The sequence below is a fragment of the Dromiciops gliroides genome, chromosome 4, assembly GCF_019393635.1.
Source record: "Dromiciops gliroides isolate mDroGli1 chromosome 4, mDroGli1.pri, whole genome shotgun sequence".
Lineage (NCBI taxonomy): Eukaryota > Metazoa > Chordata > Mammalia > Microbiotheria > Microbiotheriidae > Dromiciops > Dromiciops gliroides.
Genome location: NC_057864.1, coordinates 161,562,633 through 161,582,781, shown reverse-complemented (window position 1 = coordinate 161,582,781; position 20,149 = coordinate 161,562,633). Strand labels below are relative to the sequence as shown.

At 41.2% G+C, this 20,149-nt stretch overlaps 1 protein-coding gene across 3 annotated transcripts in view; it reads right to left on the bottom strand.

Annotated features, from left to right (window-relative positions):
- Window positions 1-796: 796 nt before the first annotated feature.
- GATAD2B (GATA zinc finger domain containing 2B) overlaps window positions 797-20,149 on the bottom strand; it is a 105,378-nt gene continuing 86,025 nt past the window's right edge. For 2 of the 3 annotated variants that reach the window (XM_044001314.1, XM_044001315.1), the window contains 10 exons: window positions 14,529-14,870; window positions 10,054-10,183; window positions 9,591-9,722; window positions 8,506-8,637; window positions 7,867-8,037; window positions 6,638-6,953; window positions 3,941-4,143; window positions 2,361-2,471; window positions 1,865-1,982; window positions 797-1,126 (listed from right to left, as the gene is read on the bottom strand). In XM_044001314.1, coding sequence (XP_043857249.1) covers window positions 993-1,126; window positions 1,865-1,982; window positions 2,361-2,471; window positions 3,941-4,143; window positions 6,638-6,953; window positions 7,867-8,037; window positions 8,506-8,637; window positions 9,591-9,722; window positions 10,054-10,183; window positions 14,529-14,870 — 1,789 coding nt within the window. In that variant the 3' untranslated portion in view covers window positions 797-992. The remainder of the gene's footprint in view (window positions 1,127-1,864; window positions 1,983-2,360; window positions 2,472-3,940; window positions 4,144-6,637; window positions 6,954-7,866; window positions 8,038-8,505; window positions 8,638-9,590; window positions 9,723-10,053; window positions 10,184-14,528; window positions 14,871-20,149) is intronic. The other variant, XM_044001316.1, reaches the window with a different exon arrangement.

The following is a 20,149-nucleotide window of genomic DNA, read 5'->3' as shown; positions in this document are numbered from 1 at the left end:
TTCTGCTTGGGGGTCAGATAATGCCTTTCACCGTTGGTGTGGTTGCTGCTACAGGCAGAAGGGACAGATGAGGATGACTTTACCAAATCTGCCGGACTGAAGCTGGGTCACCTAACCTCAAACTGACTATCTTTCCCATGGAGCCAAATATTACTGTCACTCCTGGTTCTTGTTGTTCTGGGGCCAGGGCCTGCTGACAGTCCTCCCTAGTTCCAAATCATGCCCATGCTCTCCCACCCTCGCTAGCACCATGGGTACTATGGGTGCTGTGTTTTAAAGCTTCTTCCTTCTAAAGCACCTGACCCTCATTCCCAAAGCCCAGCTACAATGTTCCCCTTTCCCCTAAGAAATCCTATGCCTCAGAGCCTGGGGGTGCCATTCTTCCTCTTCTGTTGCCACTAAACTCCACTGATTAAATGTATCCACCCCCTAACCAGCCTTAGTCACCTCATGCCTTTTGGCTGGAGCCCCACCCCCCCATGAAGAAAACCACTGCAATGCTCCTATCACTTATGTGGATACCTTTGTTAAAAATAGACAAACAAAACGGGAAAGAAAAGGGTTTAACCGTCCAGTGAACAAAAAGGGAGGACACAAGACATCATTAAAAATAATAATAATTATAGCATAAAAACAAGCTTCAGAAACATGTCAGAGGGCACAGATTCTCCCTGGGACCTCACTCTGACCTCTAGTGGGGTGCTGATCCACCTCTCACTATCATAGAAAACTGAAGAAAGAAGAAGAGAGTGGTAGAGGAACAGATCGCTGCAGTGTGGAAAGAGGGGAGGTGGCAGGGAGGGGCATGAGTATGGGTTTTCTTGTTGGTTTCTTTTTTTTTTTTGTCTTCTGTTTTTTTTTTTTTGTTTTGTTTTGTTTTCCGTGTATGGTAGGCACCAGTACAGGCACTGCATGCGACGGAAGTTGGGGGCAAAGGGAGAGAGGGAGGGAACAGAGGGTTCAGGGTTGGGGCAGGGCAGGTGGAATAGGCGTTATTTCTGTCCACTGATGGACTGCGATATAGACCGGGGAGGGATCATGTCTAAAAGGTACTCCCGCTGTCGGTCCGCCAGGCTGGGTGCTTTGTGTCCCCCGATGCCAGTGTTCAAGTAAGCGATATTAACACCTAAACCCAGGAGACAAAAGGAGAATAGGTGTTAAGGGATGAGAGAGCACCTCCTCTCCCACCTCTCCGTTCCTCCCTCCTCCCCAGGCAGAAGGGATTGGTATTGGTCTGTCTGGTTCCAGTCTAGACTTGTCCAGTTTTATTTTAGTAACAACCTCCTCCTTTAGTTGCAATGATTTTTGAGGAAGAAAAAATTTCTTAAAGTTTTACCTTGGGGTAGTGAGCAATGTTCTAGAAACAATGAGATAGTTACTTGGGCTGAAAAGCCTGATCTGAGTGGGTGCGGGCATAGGGAAAAAAGAGGAAGAGAGATACATGACAAAGATATGGATATTGGTCAGTTCTATCTTGATTTTTTACCTTAGATTGCGGAAAGCATCACTGAGACATCTAGCTTTTCACATACACTTACTGTCTGGCCCACATGAGCTCTAGAGTAATATTAAAGGGGAATGTGTGCTTTAAGAATCAGCAGGCACAGGGGCAGCTAGGTGGCGCAGTGGATAGAGCACCGGCCCTGGAATCAGGAGTACCTGAGTTCAAATCTGGCCTCAGACACTTAACACTTACTAGCTGTGTGACCTTGGGCAAGTCACTAAAAAAAAAAAAAAAGAATCAGCAGGCACAAAAGGGGAAATTTTTCTCACAGGGGCTACCTAGACCCTATGGCAGTGGGTACTCCCTGAACAAAGTCCCGTGCAAATCCCAGAATAATACCCTCTTTTTTCTATCTCCTACCTGGCATGCCAAGGAGGCCTCCTGCCACAGACAGCTGGGGTGCCTGTGCAAAATTGGAAAGCATGGAGCGGGCAGATGTGGGGATGCCACGCTGGAGAGTGCTCTGGGGCTGTGGAGCCTGTGGGGATGAGACAACAGATGACTGGGTAGAATGGATGGTCAGGGGGGAGTCAAGATCATGGGTGAAGACTGCTTTCCCAAAGTATGGAATAAGTTCAAGAATAAATATCTCTCCTAATGTGATGTAGTCATAAGCCAAGAATGCATGCTACTAAGGGAGATAGGTAACTGAAGCCCCAAGCTCTCTGGAAAGAGAAGACACAAGGCTGTTTCCATGTTGGCTGGGCATTAGAATAAGGTCGCAGTTGGCAATCTTTGGTACTGCCAATTCTGCAATACAGGTATGGTTATAGCGTCTTATATGTAGGCAAACAGAAGGGGGAAGATCGGTCGTATGGGAAAACAGAGGGTCACATGAGAAAAAAAAGATTCTCACCTGCCGGAGCGTATGGTGTCTCATGATGGTCTCTTGCTTACTGACACTGGACACAGCTGGAGCTGTAGTAGGGGAGAGGGCCGCCTGCTGCTGTAGTCGCTGTTCAATTTCCTGTCAGGAGTCAACACATCAATTTAAGAGAAGAACATACTTAATCTCCTACCCAGGAAACTCAAGAGCCTTTGCTGCTCTTTTCTTAAAAGTCACATCAAGGGGCAGCTAGGTGGCACAGTGGATAGAGCACCAGCCCTAGATTCAGGAGGACCTCAGTTCATATCCGGCCTCAGACAGGTTACATACTTACCAGCTGTGTGACCCTGGGCAAGTCATTTAACCTCAATTGCCTCACCAAAAAAAAAAAAAAAAAAAAAAAAAAAGTCACACCAGAGACCTAGCTAAACAAGGAAAAGGATCTTGCATGATAGGTGCGTTCAACTCCCTCTTCTCAGAACTCAACTGGGGAAGAGAATGGCCAAATTGTTGCCCTGCCTGACCACAGGTCCTTTTCTCATTTGGTGCTGCTTTTGAACAGACAGCTGCTGGAAACTGGGCAGAGGGGTGAAACTGGCAGGTATAATTAGAGCTAGTGAGTCAGTAGGAAGTTATTTTTTACTTCTACCTGTCCTATAGTCTCATTTTCAGGTAAACCTGTGAATTGGGCCCCAATTACACAAAGTGAGAGAGAGTCCGGCAAAGAAAGAGGCAAAAAGGGGGAGGAGTTTGGTCTCTGATACTAGTTTATTTTTCTTGGACTTCTTTTTTTTGGTGGGGCAATGAGGGTTAAGTGACTTGCCCAGGGTAACACAGCTAATAAGTGTCAAATGTCTGAGGCTGGATTTGAACTCAGGTCCTCCTGAATCCAAGGCCAGTGCTTTATCCACTGCGCCACCTAGCTGCCCTATTTTTTTGTTTGTTTGTTGGTTTTTAAGTGCATTCAATTTTGAATAATCTAAAGATGGAAAAGAAAGCAGGATTCCAAAGTCTATGAGGTGGTCACTGGCCTTAAATTGAGCCTGAAATGTTTTCCACAAATCTAAGATGTGCTTACCTCTCTAAAGGCCATTTGGCTCATGACCAGGTTTTCCCCCTAACATCCCTCCCTCCACTGTTGACTATAAATGACCACTTCTCTCGAAGAAAAACATTTATGGTACAAAGCATATATTCCACTCTTCATCCTGAAGAAAAATATGGAAATCTCTCCCACAGAAGAAATTGAGGCAGAGAATAGAAGGGACTTATTTAGGCTATAAGGAGAGCCAAGGTCAAAGAACAGAAAGCCTCATACTTTCTAAGCTCCAAAACCTATTTCCCATTACTTCCTCACAGTCAGAAACATTTAGATCAAATGGGGCTGGGGAAAATAGAGTCAACCCCCCACCCCCGCCCCCAAAAGCCTCCCCAAATGTTAGATCATGAGGTATGGTTCTTTGAAAGCTGTGAGGAAAACATGAATGATTGCAAACTACTGGAGTTTCACACCCCCCCCCCCACCCCTTTTTGGAAATTTGTGTTTAACACAATTAGTGGCAGATGGTGAGAGAAGGTTCTAGGTTTCTAAATTAGAAAAGGACACTTACCTGTTCCTGCTGTAGGGCTTTGACAAAGGCATTCTTCAACCTGTTAGTATGCTCAGCCTTTAGGGCCTTCTTCTGGTTGGAGGTCATGCACTGCTCACACAGAATCTTGCCATTCTTCTCTTGCTTCCAGTGTGGTGTAAAGTCTGTGCGGCACTGAGCACATACAAAGGGCTCCACCCGCAGAAGGGAGGCACAACCTTTGCCTAGATGACACCAAGAAAAGTGGTAAGTAGAGTCATGCATTCTCCCTATCATCTTGCTCTTTCTGTCCCCATCAAACTGTTATTTCCCATAATAACTCACACCCAAACGTTTCTTTCTACTCACATGAACACCATTTTAGTTCAAGAACTCATCATTTATCACCTGGATATTAGAAACCTTTCTTATTTTGCTTTTTTTTTTGTGTGTGTGTGGTTTTTTGGTTTTGTTTTGGGTGCAGGAAAATGAGGGTTAAGTTACTTGCCCAGGGTCACATAGTATTATAAACCTTTCTAACTGATCTCCTTGCAACGAGCTTCTTTCCTTGCTGCCACATGATTACCAAGTTAATATTACTAAAGCTTAAGTATGACCATATAACTCCTTTGCTTAAGAAGCTCCACTTGGGGGCAGCTAGGTGGCGCAGTGGATAGAGCACCGGCCCTGAATTCAGGAGGACTTGAGTTCAAATCTGACCTCAGACACTTAATACTAGCTGTGTGACCCTGGGCAAGTCACTTAACCCCAACTGCCTCACTTAAAAAAAAAAAAAAAAAAAAGAAGCTCCACTTGTTTCCTCTTGCCTCTAGGATCAAATACAAATTTCTCAAATTTCTAAGGCCCTTCACAACCTGGCTCCAACTTACCTTTCCAATCTTCTATACTACTCCTATTCCTTAATTCTATGGTCCAAACAAACTGACTTTCTTGCTATTTCCCATATATAGCATTCAATTTCCCATCTCCTTGCCTTTGCACTGGTTGTCTTTTGTTCCTCTTTCTTACCTCACCCCTAAACTTTTAGAATCCCTTATTTTCTTTGAATCTGTGCTTAGATATATTCTTCATGAAGTCTTTCCTGATCCTTCTCTCCCTTTCCTCCCACTAAAATTTACCTTAAATCGATTATGTTGACACTTATTAACATACATGTTGTCTACCTTGATGGAATCTAAATTTGCTGAGGGCATACACTTTTTGATCTTTTTCTTGGTATCTCCAGCATTATTTAAACTCTCGTATAGATAGGTGAAGAAGTGAAGCTTCGGATAGAGCACTGGGCCTGGAGTTAGGAGTATGTGAGTTCAAATCTGGCCTCAGACACTTAACACTTACTAGCTGTGTGACCCTAGGCAAGTCACTTAACCCCAATTGCCTCACTAAAAAAAAAAAAAAAAGAAGTGAAGCTTCTGTATCTGTGGGGGTTAAATGAAACCCATTTAACAAGGTAAGTACTATGGCTCATAGCCCACACTTTGGTCAGTGAATGAATTTAGTTCCTAATTACCTATAACCCAATGATCCATTTTTTTGCAGGGAGGCAATCAGGGTTAAGTGACTTGCTCAGGGTCACACAGCTAGTAAGTGTCTGATCCTGGATTTGAACTCAGGTTCTCCTGGGCTGGTGATCTAGCCACTGTGCCACCTCGATGCCCTTCCAATGACCCATTAAAAAAAAAAAATCTATAAACACTACTGAATTCCAGTGTGGATTCCCCAGGCATGCAGAACACCTCTAGATCACCTCACCAAGAGTCATTTGGTGTCTATAATTTTCTTTTGACATATCACCAAACAAACTATCACACAAAATTAACATCAAGAACCATTTTCTAAGCACTGAAATGTACAGGCACTTATCTTCATTGTGATAAAAAGAATAAAAAAAAGAATAAAAAGAATCATATAGATCTAGGTCCCTGTCTTCATAAGGTTTACTAACTTAAAAGACACAGTAAAATATGCATACATGTAGAATATATACATAAATAGAATAAAAACTATTAAAATATGCATAGACTTGCATCAATGATTTTTGAAGTTGATAAATTATCTTGTTCAAATGGATCAAATGAAATATTTGTAAAGTGATGAGCACAGTGCCTGGCTAATAGCACACAGTAGATGCTTAATATATGTTTGTTCTCTTCCCTTCCACATCCTTGTGTAGTAGAATGTTGTGGTTTTGTTTTGTTTGCAGGGCAATGGGGGTTAAGTGACTTGCCCAGGGTCACACAGCTAGTAAGTGTCAAGTGTCTGAGGCCAGATTTGAACTCAGGAACTCCTGAATCCAGGGCTGGTGCTTTATCCACTGCGCCACCTAGCTGCCCCGAATGTTGTGTTTTAAGGCAATTAGGTGGTACAGTGGGTAAAGTGCTGGGCTTGGAGTCAAAAGACTTGAGTTCAAGCCTATCTCCAGGATACTGTGTGGCCCTAGGAAAGCCACTTAATCTCTGTTTGCCTCCATTTCCTCAACTGTAAAATGGGCATAATAGTAGGATCTACCACACAGGGTTGTTTTGAGAATCAAATGAAATACTATCTGTAAGGCCTGGCACACAGTAGGCCCTTTCCCTACAGGAGGGAGAAAAGGTTCTTAAAATCCACTAAACTACAGTGCTGGCTGGTATCCTCACCCTGACACATATCCCAACACAATATTGTCAGACATGGAAGTTTCCTATAGAGGGAATAGGGGAAGTCTAATGACCTTACCTTGGCTGTCAATGACACTCTGTACCACCTCCTCCAAGCCCACCATGTAGATGAACTCGCTGTTGGCTGCACTAGGCAGGAAATGGAGCAGAGGGGCAGGCGGCTTAGGGGGTGGGATCTCCAGCAGTGTCTTTTCCAGCTGCTTACGAAGGGCCAACTTAGCTGCTGCCTGTGAATTGGCTGCATCAGTCATGGCGCTGGGGCTGGGGAGTGGTGAAGACACTCTGTTAACAGTCCCTGGCTGGATGTGAGAGGCAAGGTTCATATAGATGGCAGAGGATGTTGTGCGCTGGCAAGGGACAGAAGAACTTGACTGCTAAAATGAAATAAGAAAATAGGTCAGTGACAGAGAAGAAAGGAATTCTTTTTTTTTAAAGTAATAAACACTTTTATTTATAGTTTTGGGTTCCAATTTTTATCCCTCTTTTCCTCCCTCCCCTCCCCTCGAGGGGGTAAGCAATCAGATATGGGTTATACATGTATGATTATGTAAAACATTACTATCTTAGTCATTTTGTACAAAAAACTTGAAAAAAACGAAAGAGTGAAAAATAGAATGCTTCAGTCTGTTTTCCATCAATATCAGTTCTTTCTTTGGAGGTAGAAAGTATGTTTCATCAATAGTCCTTTGGGATCATCTTGGATCATTGTATTGTTGAGAATAATTAAGTCATTCATAGTTCATCAAACAATATTGCTGTCACTGTGCACAATCTTCTCTTGGTTCTGCTCACTTCACTATACATCAGTTCATACAAGTCTTCAAAAGAAAGGAATTCTAATTCTTATTGCTACTCTTCCCTGGCAGAGGATATTTTCTTATCCTGGCCTAGGCTGATCAGTAACTGCAACAGGCCCAAGGAAAATGGGAGAATGATAGTGCCTATGAGCTAAAGTTGGCACCAGATCTGCTTAAAGGACTAGGCAGAAAAATATTTCCAGGAATGGAATGTCTGGCTTCCTCAGGTCAGATATCTAGATACTAGACTTCTCAGGAAGGTTTACCTCAAAGCTTTTCTGGATGGGCTACTAATTCTTCAAGCTGTGTCTTCTTTTTTTCTCCCTAACTAGCATCTACCTCACTATCAAAAACTGTGGTAAAACTCTCAAGTCTTCTCCATGACGTTTTCCAAGTTCTGTCCAAATTATCTCATTGATAAAAATGTAAAGTCTACTCCTTAGTCACCATGGACAATAGGATCTCCATTTGTTCTGTGTAGTTCCCTTACCGGCTGGTAGTTGATGGCGGGGTTCATGTTGGGTGTGGTGGTGCGTACGAGGCCAGGTTTGGGTGGCCCTCGCTGGCCCTGCAGTTGGGCAGGGTTTGGTGCAATAACTCGCTGTGACATCAGCATGTGTGGAAGGGTTGTGTTGGTGGCTGAGCGAATGACACTGTGACCCTAAAGGAGGCAAAAATGAAAGAACTGAGTCAGAACTTTGGGGATTTGAGAAAGGCAGCCTCCCATAAAATGCACCTTAGGAGTAGCTGAAAGAAAGCTTGGGAGAGGTACCATTAGATTATCCCAACTAGCTATTTTTCCTAATTTTTTCCCCAGGGGAGACAGTGTGACATGCCACTTTTGAAAATCTTGCCTTGGCATAATGGAAATTTGCTTGACTGGCTCAACATAAGCTCATCCCACCCCATTTGGGGAACAGCTAGCCTGAAAGTCCTATTGGCTAGTAAAGAACAAGCACTCTAAAGGTTCACTTATTGGCTGCCCTCTTCTTATATGAATTTAATGGTACCAAAAGAACTTTCCACTGTGGTAATGTTCCAATCTGGCCAGGTTCCTCCCCAAATCCTTTCACATGCCTGTGATGGGACCTGGTTCCTTGGATTCAAATATGCTGCTATACCCATATACCTGCAATGTTCTCAGGTTTTGGGGCTCCACCCCCTGAGCACCAGGCCTGGAAGGGAGCTTGGACAGGCCCTGCTGTCCTACATGGGCAGGAGATGGCTGGACAATTGATGCTGCATTTTGCACAACTGGGGTCTAAGAAAGGAAAAGTAAAGAAAACACAAATGTAGAAATGGCCAGGAACTAGAGAGATAGTTGGTTATCTGGTGCTTCTTCTGACACTAAAATGGCAACCATTACTGACTAAGGGGATCAAGGTTCACCCAGCTGAGGGCTCAGACTGAAACTAACTCATTGTAAGGAAGGAAGGAAACAAGAATTTTTTAAGCAGCTACTATGTGCTAGGCACTGTATTAAACTCTTTACAACTATCCCATTTGATCCTCACAACAACCTAAGAGGAAGGTACTACCATGATCCCTATTTAACAGATGAAGAAACTGAAGCAGAGAGAGGGTATGTAAACATGCCCATGCCCATGCCCACACATGTGGTGTCTGAGGATGGATTTGAACTCGGATAGTCCTAATTCCAGGCCAAGTGCTTTAACCAGAATGCCATCCAGCTGCCTCACTGAACTGCAGACATTAGAGATCATAGGATAAAGGATGAGTAAATATACTTGAAGCTCTACCAGGCTAAGTAGCTCACCTTAAAATCACAAACACAGAAAGACCTTAGAGGTCATCTAGTTTAATTTCCTCAATTTATAGCTGATGCCCAGAGAGTTGCCCAGGGTCACACAAATGGTAAATAACAGAGTGAGGACTTGAACTCATATCCTAGGTTAAAGTAATGTTCTTTCAAGAGTACTATGCTGGGGCAGTGAGGTGGCGCAGTGGATAAAGCACCGGCCCTGAATTCAGGAGGACCTGAGTTCAAATTTGGCCACGACACTTGACACTTACTAGCTGTGTGACCCTGGGCAAGTCACTTAACCCTCACTGCCCAGCAAAACACACACATACACACACACAAAACTATGCTGCTCTTTTTTTGGCGAGGCACATAGCTGCCCCCTACTGTGCTGTTCTACAAGCTCTTCTCTCTTGGCATGCCCCAGTCCCTTTTGCCAAAGTGTATGTTACCTTCTGAACCACATTCTCCTTCTGTAGCTGACTCTGCCTTAGTTTCTTCAACAGTACCAGTCTGGCTTCTTCTAGACGTAGCTCATCTCTCAGCTGCTTAATAAGTTGCTGCCGCTCTTCAATACCTTTTCCCTGAAGAAAGGTGGAAACCATCAGTCCTGGCAGTGTGATCACAGACTCCTTTCCCTGGATAATGTCAGACTCACTTTACTTTGAAACTTCTACCCACTTGATCCCCAATTCAGTAATTCAGGGTTAGCATATTTAAATTGGAAAAAGTAAATCAAAAGGTCAAAAGAGATACTATGTTTTATCTTCTAGAGACTATTCGCTAGTCAATAACATTTTGGACACACCTAGTCTAATAAGGAGTCAAAATTATTACTAGAATCTTATCAGGTTTCCAGGGATACCTAACAAAAAGTGGAGGAAAAGAAAAGAACGTTGAAAGAGGCTTTTTTACCTTAAACATCTCCAAGTTGGCTGCTTTCAGTCTCTCTTCCATGCGGGAACTGGAACGAGGACTGGAGGCCTCATTGTCAGAAAGGACAATGATGTCAGGAGAGGGAGTTAGCCGTCCCCGGTCTGGCTCGCTATATAAAACAACAAAAAAAAGACCAGGGGGTTAAAGATCAAGGTACCCCCAACAATGAAGGCTCACAGGGAAGCTGAAAAATCTCCCATCAGCACTGAATGGAGAAACCCAAGGGAGTTTTGGTGTGAGGGGTTGTCTATTTTGCACCACCTAGAGGAAAGCAGTGATAACCAAGTACTAGGAAACTGAAACCACTAACAGGTAAAATGAGGCCAGTTACCTGCAACAGAGATGATTGCCAGGACCTCAGTTAAAATACCCTTCCCCCCCATACCAAAGGTACTTAGCTTTAGAAGTGGGAAAAGGAGAAAAGTGTTTTTACCACATGAGTTTTAAGTAAAATTCTTTCTAATAGTCTCGACAAACCTTAACCCTAGCGTAAATTGGCCTTAAAGAAACTATCACAGGAAATAATAGCTGATTAGGAAACGGCAGTGGCAATAGGTCCTAATTCCCCAACCAGTAACATGTGAAGGAAGCCTAACACAGATACCAGATAATTATAATCAATACCTCAGAATATATCTGAAGTTTCCTTTAGAACTAGACAATGTTAAAGCTCGACACTACTTTAGAGACTGTCTGTCAAACCTCTAAGAGGCTAAAGAAATAAAGAGGGCAGTCAAAAGAAATGGATGCTGACTGGACTGTAACATAAGAAACTCTCACAACAAATGTGGAGACAGCCAAAGATCTTTGCTCTGCCGAACAAGGAAAGAGAAAGTCCTCCATGCTCAGGGAGTTCAAAGAGGGTGCTACAACTGCCAGAACCTGAGCAATCCCTGAGGACAACGTATGTATAAGTCATCAGGGGAGCAGCTAGGTGGTGCAGTGGATTCAGGAGGACCTGAGTTCAAATCCGACCAAAGACACTTGACACTTACTAGCTGTGTGACCCTGGGCAAGTCACTTAACTCCCACTGCCCTGCAAAAAAAACAAACAAAACCAAACAAACAAAATATAATGTTCAGGCTAATAAAGCTTATAGCTTCCTGAGAAGGGTAGAAGTTCCAGTCATGAACATGTTAGAGATCTCCTTTCTTTGCTAAAGATTCTATAGACAGGACCTTCTTCCTCCCTTGGAAAGAAACCACCCAGGTATAGCTTTCAATTCCAGGCTTAAGTCTCTCCTATTCATAGGATAGACCTATCTGGGAGTTAGATGACTCCATTTTAAGGTTTCTTCATTCACTATGTACTTAGTAGCACTGTATCCGAGAGAATCCTTCTGTTTACTAAACACCTACTCTGTACCATTTACTTCTCTAAAACCCTTTACAAATACATCATTTGGTTCTCACAACAACTCTAGGAGGTAGGTGCTTTTATGACCCCTCCCCCATTCTACAGTTAAGGAAACTGAGGCAGACAGTGGTTAAGTGACAAGTCCCAATTAGTCTCACAAAGTCCAAGGTCACAACAGTTATTAAGTCTCTATAAAGCTGTTTTTGAACTCAGGTCTTCTTGCTTCCAGGCCTAGACTCTATTGTGTCACCTAGCTGGGAGGTACAGGATATATGTATGTTCTGCCACATTCTAAAACATTCTAGTCCTAAGGGTGGCACTATCTTCAGGGCTTCTATTCTCACTGGCAGGGTGGATAAAAACATCTTTTGAATACTGCTTTTCTGACATCTAGAACAGGACTTCAACCTATCTGTATCTTCACTTGTCTGTATTAATCAAGATCTATCGAGGAGATAAGATTATGTATGGGGAAAGAGGAAAGTGCAAAAACATCTGGAAAATCACAAAGCAAGGACAGCATACTGAGGATGAGGACACAGGAGTAGCTACAACTGGACAGGTGTCAAGGTGGGTGACAGATCTAAAGAGGAATTTGTTTTCTTTATCTTTTATTCTCTTCTTACCTCCAAACTCATGTGGACAGGTCATTTTGAGGTTTGGATGGTTTGCCCCATGGATTCTGTTTGATTCATCAGTATTTTATCTCTTGAGCCAGCAGCTCTTTATATGATTCCATTTCCCATTCTGACTTTGATTGAATACATACACCATAAAAGTCATCCTGAATGGTTAATAAATACTGAGGCAAGAAGATGTTCTGTAGCCCAACTAAGTGTCACACTGGCTGAATAGCAGGTGACCTTGCACTAACTAGAAGAGATACTTCTAGCCTGTGGTACAATAGCTAATGTTTATCTAGTGCTTTAAGCATTTTACATATATTAGCTTATTGATTCTCACAATAACCCTGGGAAGGTAGGTGCTATTATATCTCCATTTTATAGATGAGGCAACTGAGAAACAAAGAGGTTAAGTGACTTAAACAGAATCACACAAGTAGTGTGTCAAGCAAGTAATTTTAATTCAGAGTATTCCAACTCCAAGTCCAGTACTACCCACTAAGCTGTCTAGCTAATCTGTTCAAGGCAGAGGATTAGCTAGAAACTTTGAGTTCAGTCAGTATGTACTAGAAAGTCATGTTTGAGAAACAACCTCACATGTAATTTCATTTCCAGCCACAATTAGTCCCATAATATACAAGGGAACAGGGGTAATAAGAGATCTATTAGTTAAATATAAAGCACATAAATACAGTACTGGCTAACCAGTATGTCATCTCCTTGCTGAGTTTTTTTCCCTCCCAGTCTTATGAAATAGGGTTCTATAACCTGTTGTATAGGGTGAGCTAAAAGTCACAAAGGAGTCTAATGTTTTAATAAGTGACTTGCCCAAGGTCACATAGCTAGGAAGTATCAAGTATCTGAGTCTGGTTTTGAACTCAGGTCCTTCTGAATCCAGGGCTGGTGCTTTATCCACTGTACCACCTAGCTGACCCGTGTTTTAATAAATTTTTGATAATGATTTTCTTTATTTTTCAAAATTTATGAGATTATATTATGTAAATATAAATTCATTTCCTATATATACACTGTATATGATGCTATGCTATTATAAAATAAAGGAGTTATTAAACATTCATGACTTTTGGTCCACCCTGTAGTAATCTTCTAGCAAGATGAGCTATTTTGTTCCCTCCCCAAGCACAAAGGAAGGGCCTTTGAAGGTTTTTATCTTAAGCCTGAAGTCCTACTCAATGGGGACATGTCATCAAGGCCCTTATCCTCTGCTATCATCTCCTGTGACTCAGACTGGCAGATGTTCCAGTTAGGAAGTTACTAATTTTAATCCTATAGTGAGAGAAACTAAGCAGAAGCAACCGCCATTTCTCCCTGAATTCTAAGGAGAATAAGACATTAGTTACTCTCCATATCCAAGAAGGCTTTTCTGAAGAGAAGTCACAACCATATAATTTTCTTACTTGATGATGAAGAGATAATTAGGAAATGGTTACATTGCAAATACCTCTTCTCCTGCTTTCAGATTCCTGAGTTTCAGAGTTGGGAAGAATTTCAGAAGCCATCAAGTACAATATGTACCTTTGCTCTACTTCTGTTCCTCTCCAGAGAACACGAACCACGGAGAGCATAATCACAACCAAGTTTGGTTCAACTCTCACAAAGCAGCCTAGCACTACCTAGTTAAGAGCTACCAGACTCTCATAGTGAAGGGAAGTTGGGAGCTAACAATAACCATCCTTCCAGTTAAAACAAAGATTCGGACAATTCTTATAAGGACTGTGCTTCACCAAGCTGGTCTTTCTGGAAGACTGAGCAACTTACTACTCAACCAGCCTCTCCGCCATGCCAATCCCTTTACCCTCTAATCACAGCCCAAAGCCCCTAGTGTACACTCCATTCTTTTCTGTATTCTCTTGAGTAACCAGACAAGAAGCTGGAGGAAGGGAGGAAATTAACATGAAGATAACTTCCCAGAAGGCCTAAGAAAAGCTAGGTCCTGTCCCTCTGGGTGTGTTGGCAGAACACTACATGCACAACTTAAAACTGATTCAATCTAAAATGAAGATTTCCCTTCAGCTAAATTCTCTGGCTAAAATAGTCATGGGTCTAATTTGGAAATCTGAAAAAAAAAAAAAAAAAGCCTTACAAATGAGCACTGGGCTACAGGTATTCAGGAGTAACTCAAAGACTTAATTCCCTTTGTTCTGGTCAGTAAACAAGGGTTGAACTGAGAGGCCTAAATGTATAAACATTTCAGTCCTATTACTTATAACATGAGGGAACTGCTTTAAAACTTATTGGGAGGATGAGGAAGCTTCATGTACAGGTGTAGGTAATATACATTTTCTCAACCCCAACCCCAATCCCGCAGCCAGCTAAGCATGTAACAGGAAAAATTCCTGCCTTTATTGGAGTGAAGAAACACTCTCCTTTCTCTTTGAAATATGCTTTATTTCTTCTAAAGCCTTCTCTCATAGGATAAACTCTTTGCTAGAAAAAGTTAGGTTGAATCCTACCTTCTCCTAGCACTCATGTCCACAGGCTCATCATTGATGTTCTCCTTGCCTGGCCGTCCAGCAGTTCTGTTATCTCCATGTGGCCTCAGGTTCCCATTAAGTTTCTCCTCATAGCCCTTGCCGCCGCCGCCGCCACCATCCTGTTTGCTAGGTAACTCATGGGGCATCTCAATGCCTGCCAGGTCCTTCCTTTTAAGCAGTGCTAACATTTTTAATCGCTCCATGGCCTCATGTCCTTCCATCTTGAGTCTCTTTGCCAGGACATCATCACGTTCATCTGCCTGGTCCAGGCTTCGCTTTAACAGATTCAGGCGAAGGGCATCTTCTGTCATTCTGTCCATCCTATGTGGAGAAAGAAAACAAAGGATAAAGTCCCAGGGTGAAAGCTGGTAATTGGAATATTCTAGTTAGTTAATAGGGTAAGAGACTGGTATCAGGAACAAAGTTGGGCACAGTCTGATATGAATCTTGGACTCTGTGAGAACAAATTTCAAAAGATTCAGAGAAAAGAGGTAGGATCCCATGGAACCAAATTATATATAGAGCATGATGACGCTTTTTTAAAAAATAAAAGTATTTTATTATTTTCCAGTTACATGTAGAGATAGTTTTCAACATTTGTTTTTATAAGATTTCCAATTTCCAATTTTTCTCCCTCCCTCCCCTTGACAGCAGGTAATCTGATATAGGTTATATATATATAAATAAAATATATAAATAACATCAAACATTTCTGCAATGATGACTCTTAATAAAATTCTAAGACAAGAAGAATAAGAAAAGGCTGACTAAAGACTGATGTTAATGGCTAATCAATTAATCAACTTACTTATTATTTTAAAAAGATATCTATAGAAAACAAGGATAGATAATGGAAAATGCATATAAAAACACAGCACAGTCCTGTAAAATGATGTCAGTGGTGCTAAAGCTTAGAAAGAGTCAAAGCTGATGCAAAAATCTAAGGACAACAATGTTGAGAGTTTTTTGGTCCTCTTTTGGAGAAAAAAGGAGGATCAAATAAAGAATAGGAATGCTACTTCGGTAGAAGAAACAGTGATAATGGATCTTGAAGAACGAACAATTTTTGCTTTGTTTCTGTTTTCTGTGCCAAGCAGAACAATTTTTGAACTGGAAAGGACAGAAAAATGCTTTATAGGGAAGTAATATTCAAGTGGGGAGATGACTAGAGCATCTTGATGACTGACTGAGTTCATTCCTGGGTGCTAAAAGAACCAAAGATATCACTGGTGAACCATTGCTAGTGAGGTCTGAATGATCATGGAGAAAGAGAACGGTATACCATAGCACTGAGAAAGGACAAATGTTCCAATTTTCAACAAAAGGAAGTGGAGTCTGTTACTAGAGGTCTAAGTATATTTGACTTCAATTACTAGAAAATTTTGGAATATATCTATCATTAAAGGCATAGTTAGTGATCATTTAGAAAAAGAAGTGGACAAAAAAGCTAACACGACTTCATTAGTAACAGGCAATATACACATACCACACACACAACACAATAGCAGTACTTATGTAAGCCAAAAAACTGAATAAAGAGGGAGGAAAGAGAGGGAGAAAAATTTGGAACTCAAAATCTTATATATAAAAATGAATGTTGAAAACTATCTTTACATATAACTGGAAAAAATACTATTAAGATTTAAAAAAACTGAATAAAGTGAGTGAGCATCAGTTGGGTAATGGCTGTACAATCTGTAGTGTATGCATGTAATGGAACATTATGGCACTAAAAGAAAAAACAAATATTAAAAAGTCAGACCTTTGGGAAGACTCATAAACAGATACAGAGAGAACAGAGGAAGCAGTACCAAAAGAACATAACAACAATGTAAACAAGACCAAAAGATATTGGAACCTCTGATCAATATACAGTGAATAATCTCGATTCCAAAGGACTGATGAAACAAATATCATCTTCTCAGCAGAGGGATAGTGGCCTATACTAATGAAAAGATACTTATACTGCTAGACATGGATGATATGTGAATACATCTTATTTGACTATACTTCTTTATTACAAGAGAAGAATTTGTGTGGAGAAAGAATGTTGGGAAATAACACTGTTAAAAAATAAATAATTAAAAAAAAAAACAAACAAAAAAAACAACCCAGGTCAAGCCACATAATTTCTTTTTAACAAAACTTGGAGCCAGGAAGACCTGGATCTCAAGCCTAACATTTACTAGTCTTGTGACCGTTGACAAGTCAATTAGCCTCTTTGTACTTCAAAAAACTCCCTAGGAATTCTCTCTTAAATTATAGTGGATTGCAGTATGCTTTAGCAGAAGGTTTTTTTTTTTTGGGGGGGGGGTGTTAAGGCAATTGGGGTTAAGTGACTTGCCCAGGGTCACACAGCTAGTAAGTGGGTAAAGTGTCTGAGGCTGGATTTGAACTCAGGTCCGCCTGAATCCAGGGCCAGTGCTCTATCTACTGCACCACCTAGCTGTCCCTATTTACTTTTTTCTCTTCTAAAAATTTTTCCAATTACATATACAAAGTTTTAAATATTTTTTAAACTTTTGAGTTCTGAATTTTCTCCCTTCTCCCCCTCATTGAGGGGGCAAGCAATTTGATATAGGTTATACATGTTCAGTCATGCAAAACATGCTTCCATATTAGTCATGCTACGAAAGAAAAAACAGATTTTAAAAAAGTATACCATTCTAGCAAAAGAGAGAGAGAGAGAGAGAAGAGATGGAGGCTAGATAACAGTCCAGTTCAATAGAATCAGAGTGCTAACTGGTTAGTTCAGAGAAATCATTAATAGTTTGATGCTGAAGTAGAAGGTCTCTCACAGAATGAATGCTTTGTACTTGGCCCTGTGTTGTTTAACATGACTATCAATAACATGGATAAAGTCACAACAATGCACTGATCAAATTTGTGTAACAGTTTGGATAACAGGATCAGGAGCCAAAAAAAACAAAACCCCAAACAAACAAAAAAACTTCAAAGAGTTTAATAGGAATAAATGTAAAGCCTTATACTTGGTTCAAGAAATCAACTTCGGGGCAGCTAGGTGGCGCAATGGATAGAGCACCAGCGCTGGATTCAGGAGGACCTGAGTTCAAATCCGGCCTCAGACAGTTAACACTAGCTGTATGACCTTGGCAAGTCACTTAACCCCAATTGCCCCGCCCCCCCATATAAATAAATAAATATAAGAAATCAATTTCACAGGCATAAGATGGGGAAATATAGAGTTCATTTGAAAAATACTTTGGATTTTTAGGGGACTGCAAGTTCAATATAAGTCAACAATACTGTAATATGTATGGCAGCCAAAGAAAACTAATGCTATCTTTGGTTACACTGTGAAAAGTACAGCTGCCAAGACTAGAGAAGTGATCCAGTACTATTGTACTTTGCCTTGGTCAGACCACATCTTAAGTATATAGGGGAAACATGATAGTTGAGTATCTGAAGTACCATCACAAAGAAGTATTAGACATGTTCTGCTTTGTTTAGGAACAATGGATAGAAGTTGTCAAGAGGCAAATTTAGGCTTGATGTACAGAAAAACTTCCTATATGTGGAGTTGTTCAAATTGCAATGGGTTGCCTTAGGAAATATAGTAGGTTCTCTCAGTGGTATGGAGAGGATGAATTCTTCTTCATTGTATGTATGTGAACAGATAGCCTCTGAGGTTCCTTTCAGTTCAAACTCTGTAATCATCATTTGTTCAACAAGCATTTAAGTATCCATGTACAATTAAGGGCCTATGCTAGGCATCAGGGATACAAAGACAAAGATGAAATACCAATCTTCTAGGAGTTTACCTTAATTAGGAAGAAACATGTCCACAGAAATGTAAATATAGAAGTAGGGATAGGCCCTAGACCTAAGATTTCGTTAAGAACAGGAAGACACTGATGAAGTGCTTACTCTACTAGTGCAGTTCCAGCATCTTTTCTGCAATTTAGAGTCTTAGAGCAAGCTTTATGGATCGCTTTGGCATCCTGGTTAAAATCTACAGACCCATTTAAAAAAAATTAATTATTTTAAAAATAATTATTTTATTTTTCCTATTACATGTAAAAACAACGTTTAAAGAGACAGACAGAATAGTATGATTTAGTCTGCATTTGGACTCCTTCAGTTCTTTCTCTGTAGGCAGATAGCATTTTTCATCATGAGTCCTTTTTTTGGGGGGGGTGGGGGTGTAACGATTGGAATAACGCCACCTGCTGGAGACTTACTGTAGAAGAGTTCTGCCCATGAAGCGAAGGTCTTTGAGGGCAAGACCAGGAGTCTTTTCTTTGGCGGGAGGAAATGACGCGGACTAGTGGGAGGAGGAAGGAAGAGACTGGCGCTGACTCTGGGGCTTTTTCCTGAGGACTCTGGCGGAGAAGGGAGCTAGAAATGTGCTCTCCCTTTAATAGATAGGAATCTAGGCCTTTCTCTCTCTCTTTACCAAATTCTTATTCTCCTTAATAAATGCTTAAAAGTCTAACTCTTGCTAAAGCTTGTAATTGATTGGCGACCACTCATTAGATATTTTAGACAGTTTAGCTAGAATTTTAGCCCATAACAGATGGCTGACCACGAAGAGGAAAGCTAAACCTCAGTCTTCTTCTGATCTTCTGGTTGGGTAAGAAATTTCCCCTCCCTCTCCCTTTAACTGCTAAGTACTGGTGTACTGGCTGTGATTTCCTTTAAATTTTTTCGAATGGACCTTTTAAACTCCCTAATTATCCTATTTTTGATTTTAGTCTGTTTAACCAGACAAATGGGAGATAAGATCATGTTAATGCTTTGTTTTTGTGGATTTTCTATTTTTCTTTTTATTTTTGTTAAAAGAGCCAGCAACTTACTCACACAAGGAAATATCTCTCCCTCTCCCAACCATGCTTTTTCAGAGAAACCTGAAGAGATTCCTGCAGCTTTTCCCAGTTCTAACACTAATTGTTGCTTTAATTTTGCATGCCTGGAGGCAATGACCCACCCTCTAGAAGCTTTTAATCCCCTAGCACCTGGAGGCAAAGTGGGGGAAGAGGAATCCAGGCCTGAGTTCAAAATCAAGTCTGATTCAAATTGCTCTGGTCCCTCCCCTCCTCTCCAGACCCCACCCTCTACTCCTCCTATGGCCAAGCCCATAGCTTCCCCTGCCTGGGAAGTCCAGAGATCTGGTGCGCATGCTCAACTTTTTCTACCTGCATTTGCAGCTTCAGGCTCAGCCCTTCCCCGGCCTGGCTGTGCTTTTGAGACAATCTTAGAAAACTCTTTAAATTCCAGATATGCTCGTTTTGTTCATAATTTTGCTAACCTGCTTTTGTCTTTAATTAGTAATCTTATAAAGCATTTGTATGGTGAAAAGCCCGACAGACAATATAGAGGGGTTAAAGAAGAAAAACTTAAGCTGAATAAGAATGACATGTTGAGGTTGGATTCTCTTGGTTTAATATTTTATTTTATTTTTCCCCACAATATTGTACAGATGGCTGGAAGTATTGATCCCACCCATCTCACTTCTACACCTGGCTTCTATGCTCCCTCCTATATGCCTGATGCCATGGACATCTCAATCCCATGCATCTGATTAAGTCTGACTCAGTTTCTTCCAATATGTTCGGTGGCTTGGACATATATTCCATCCA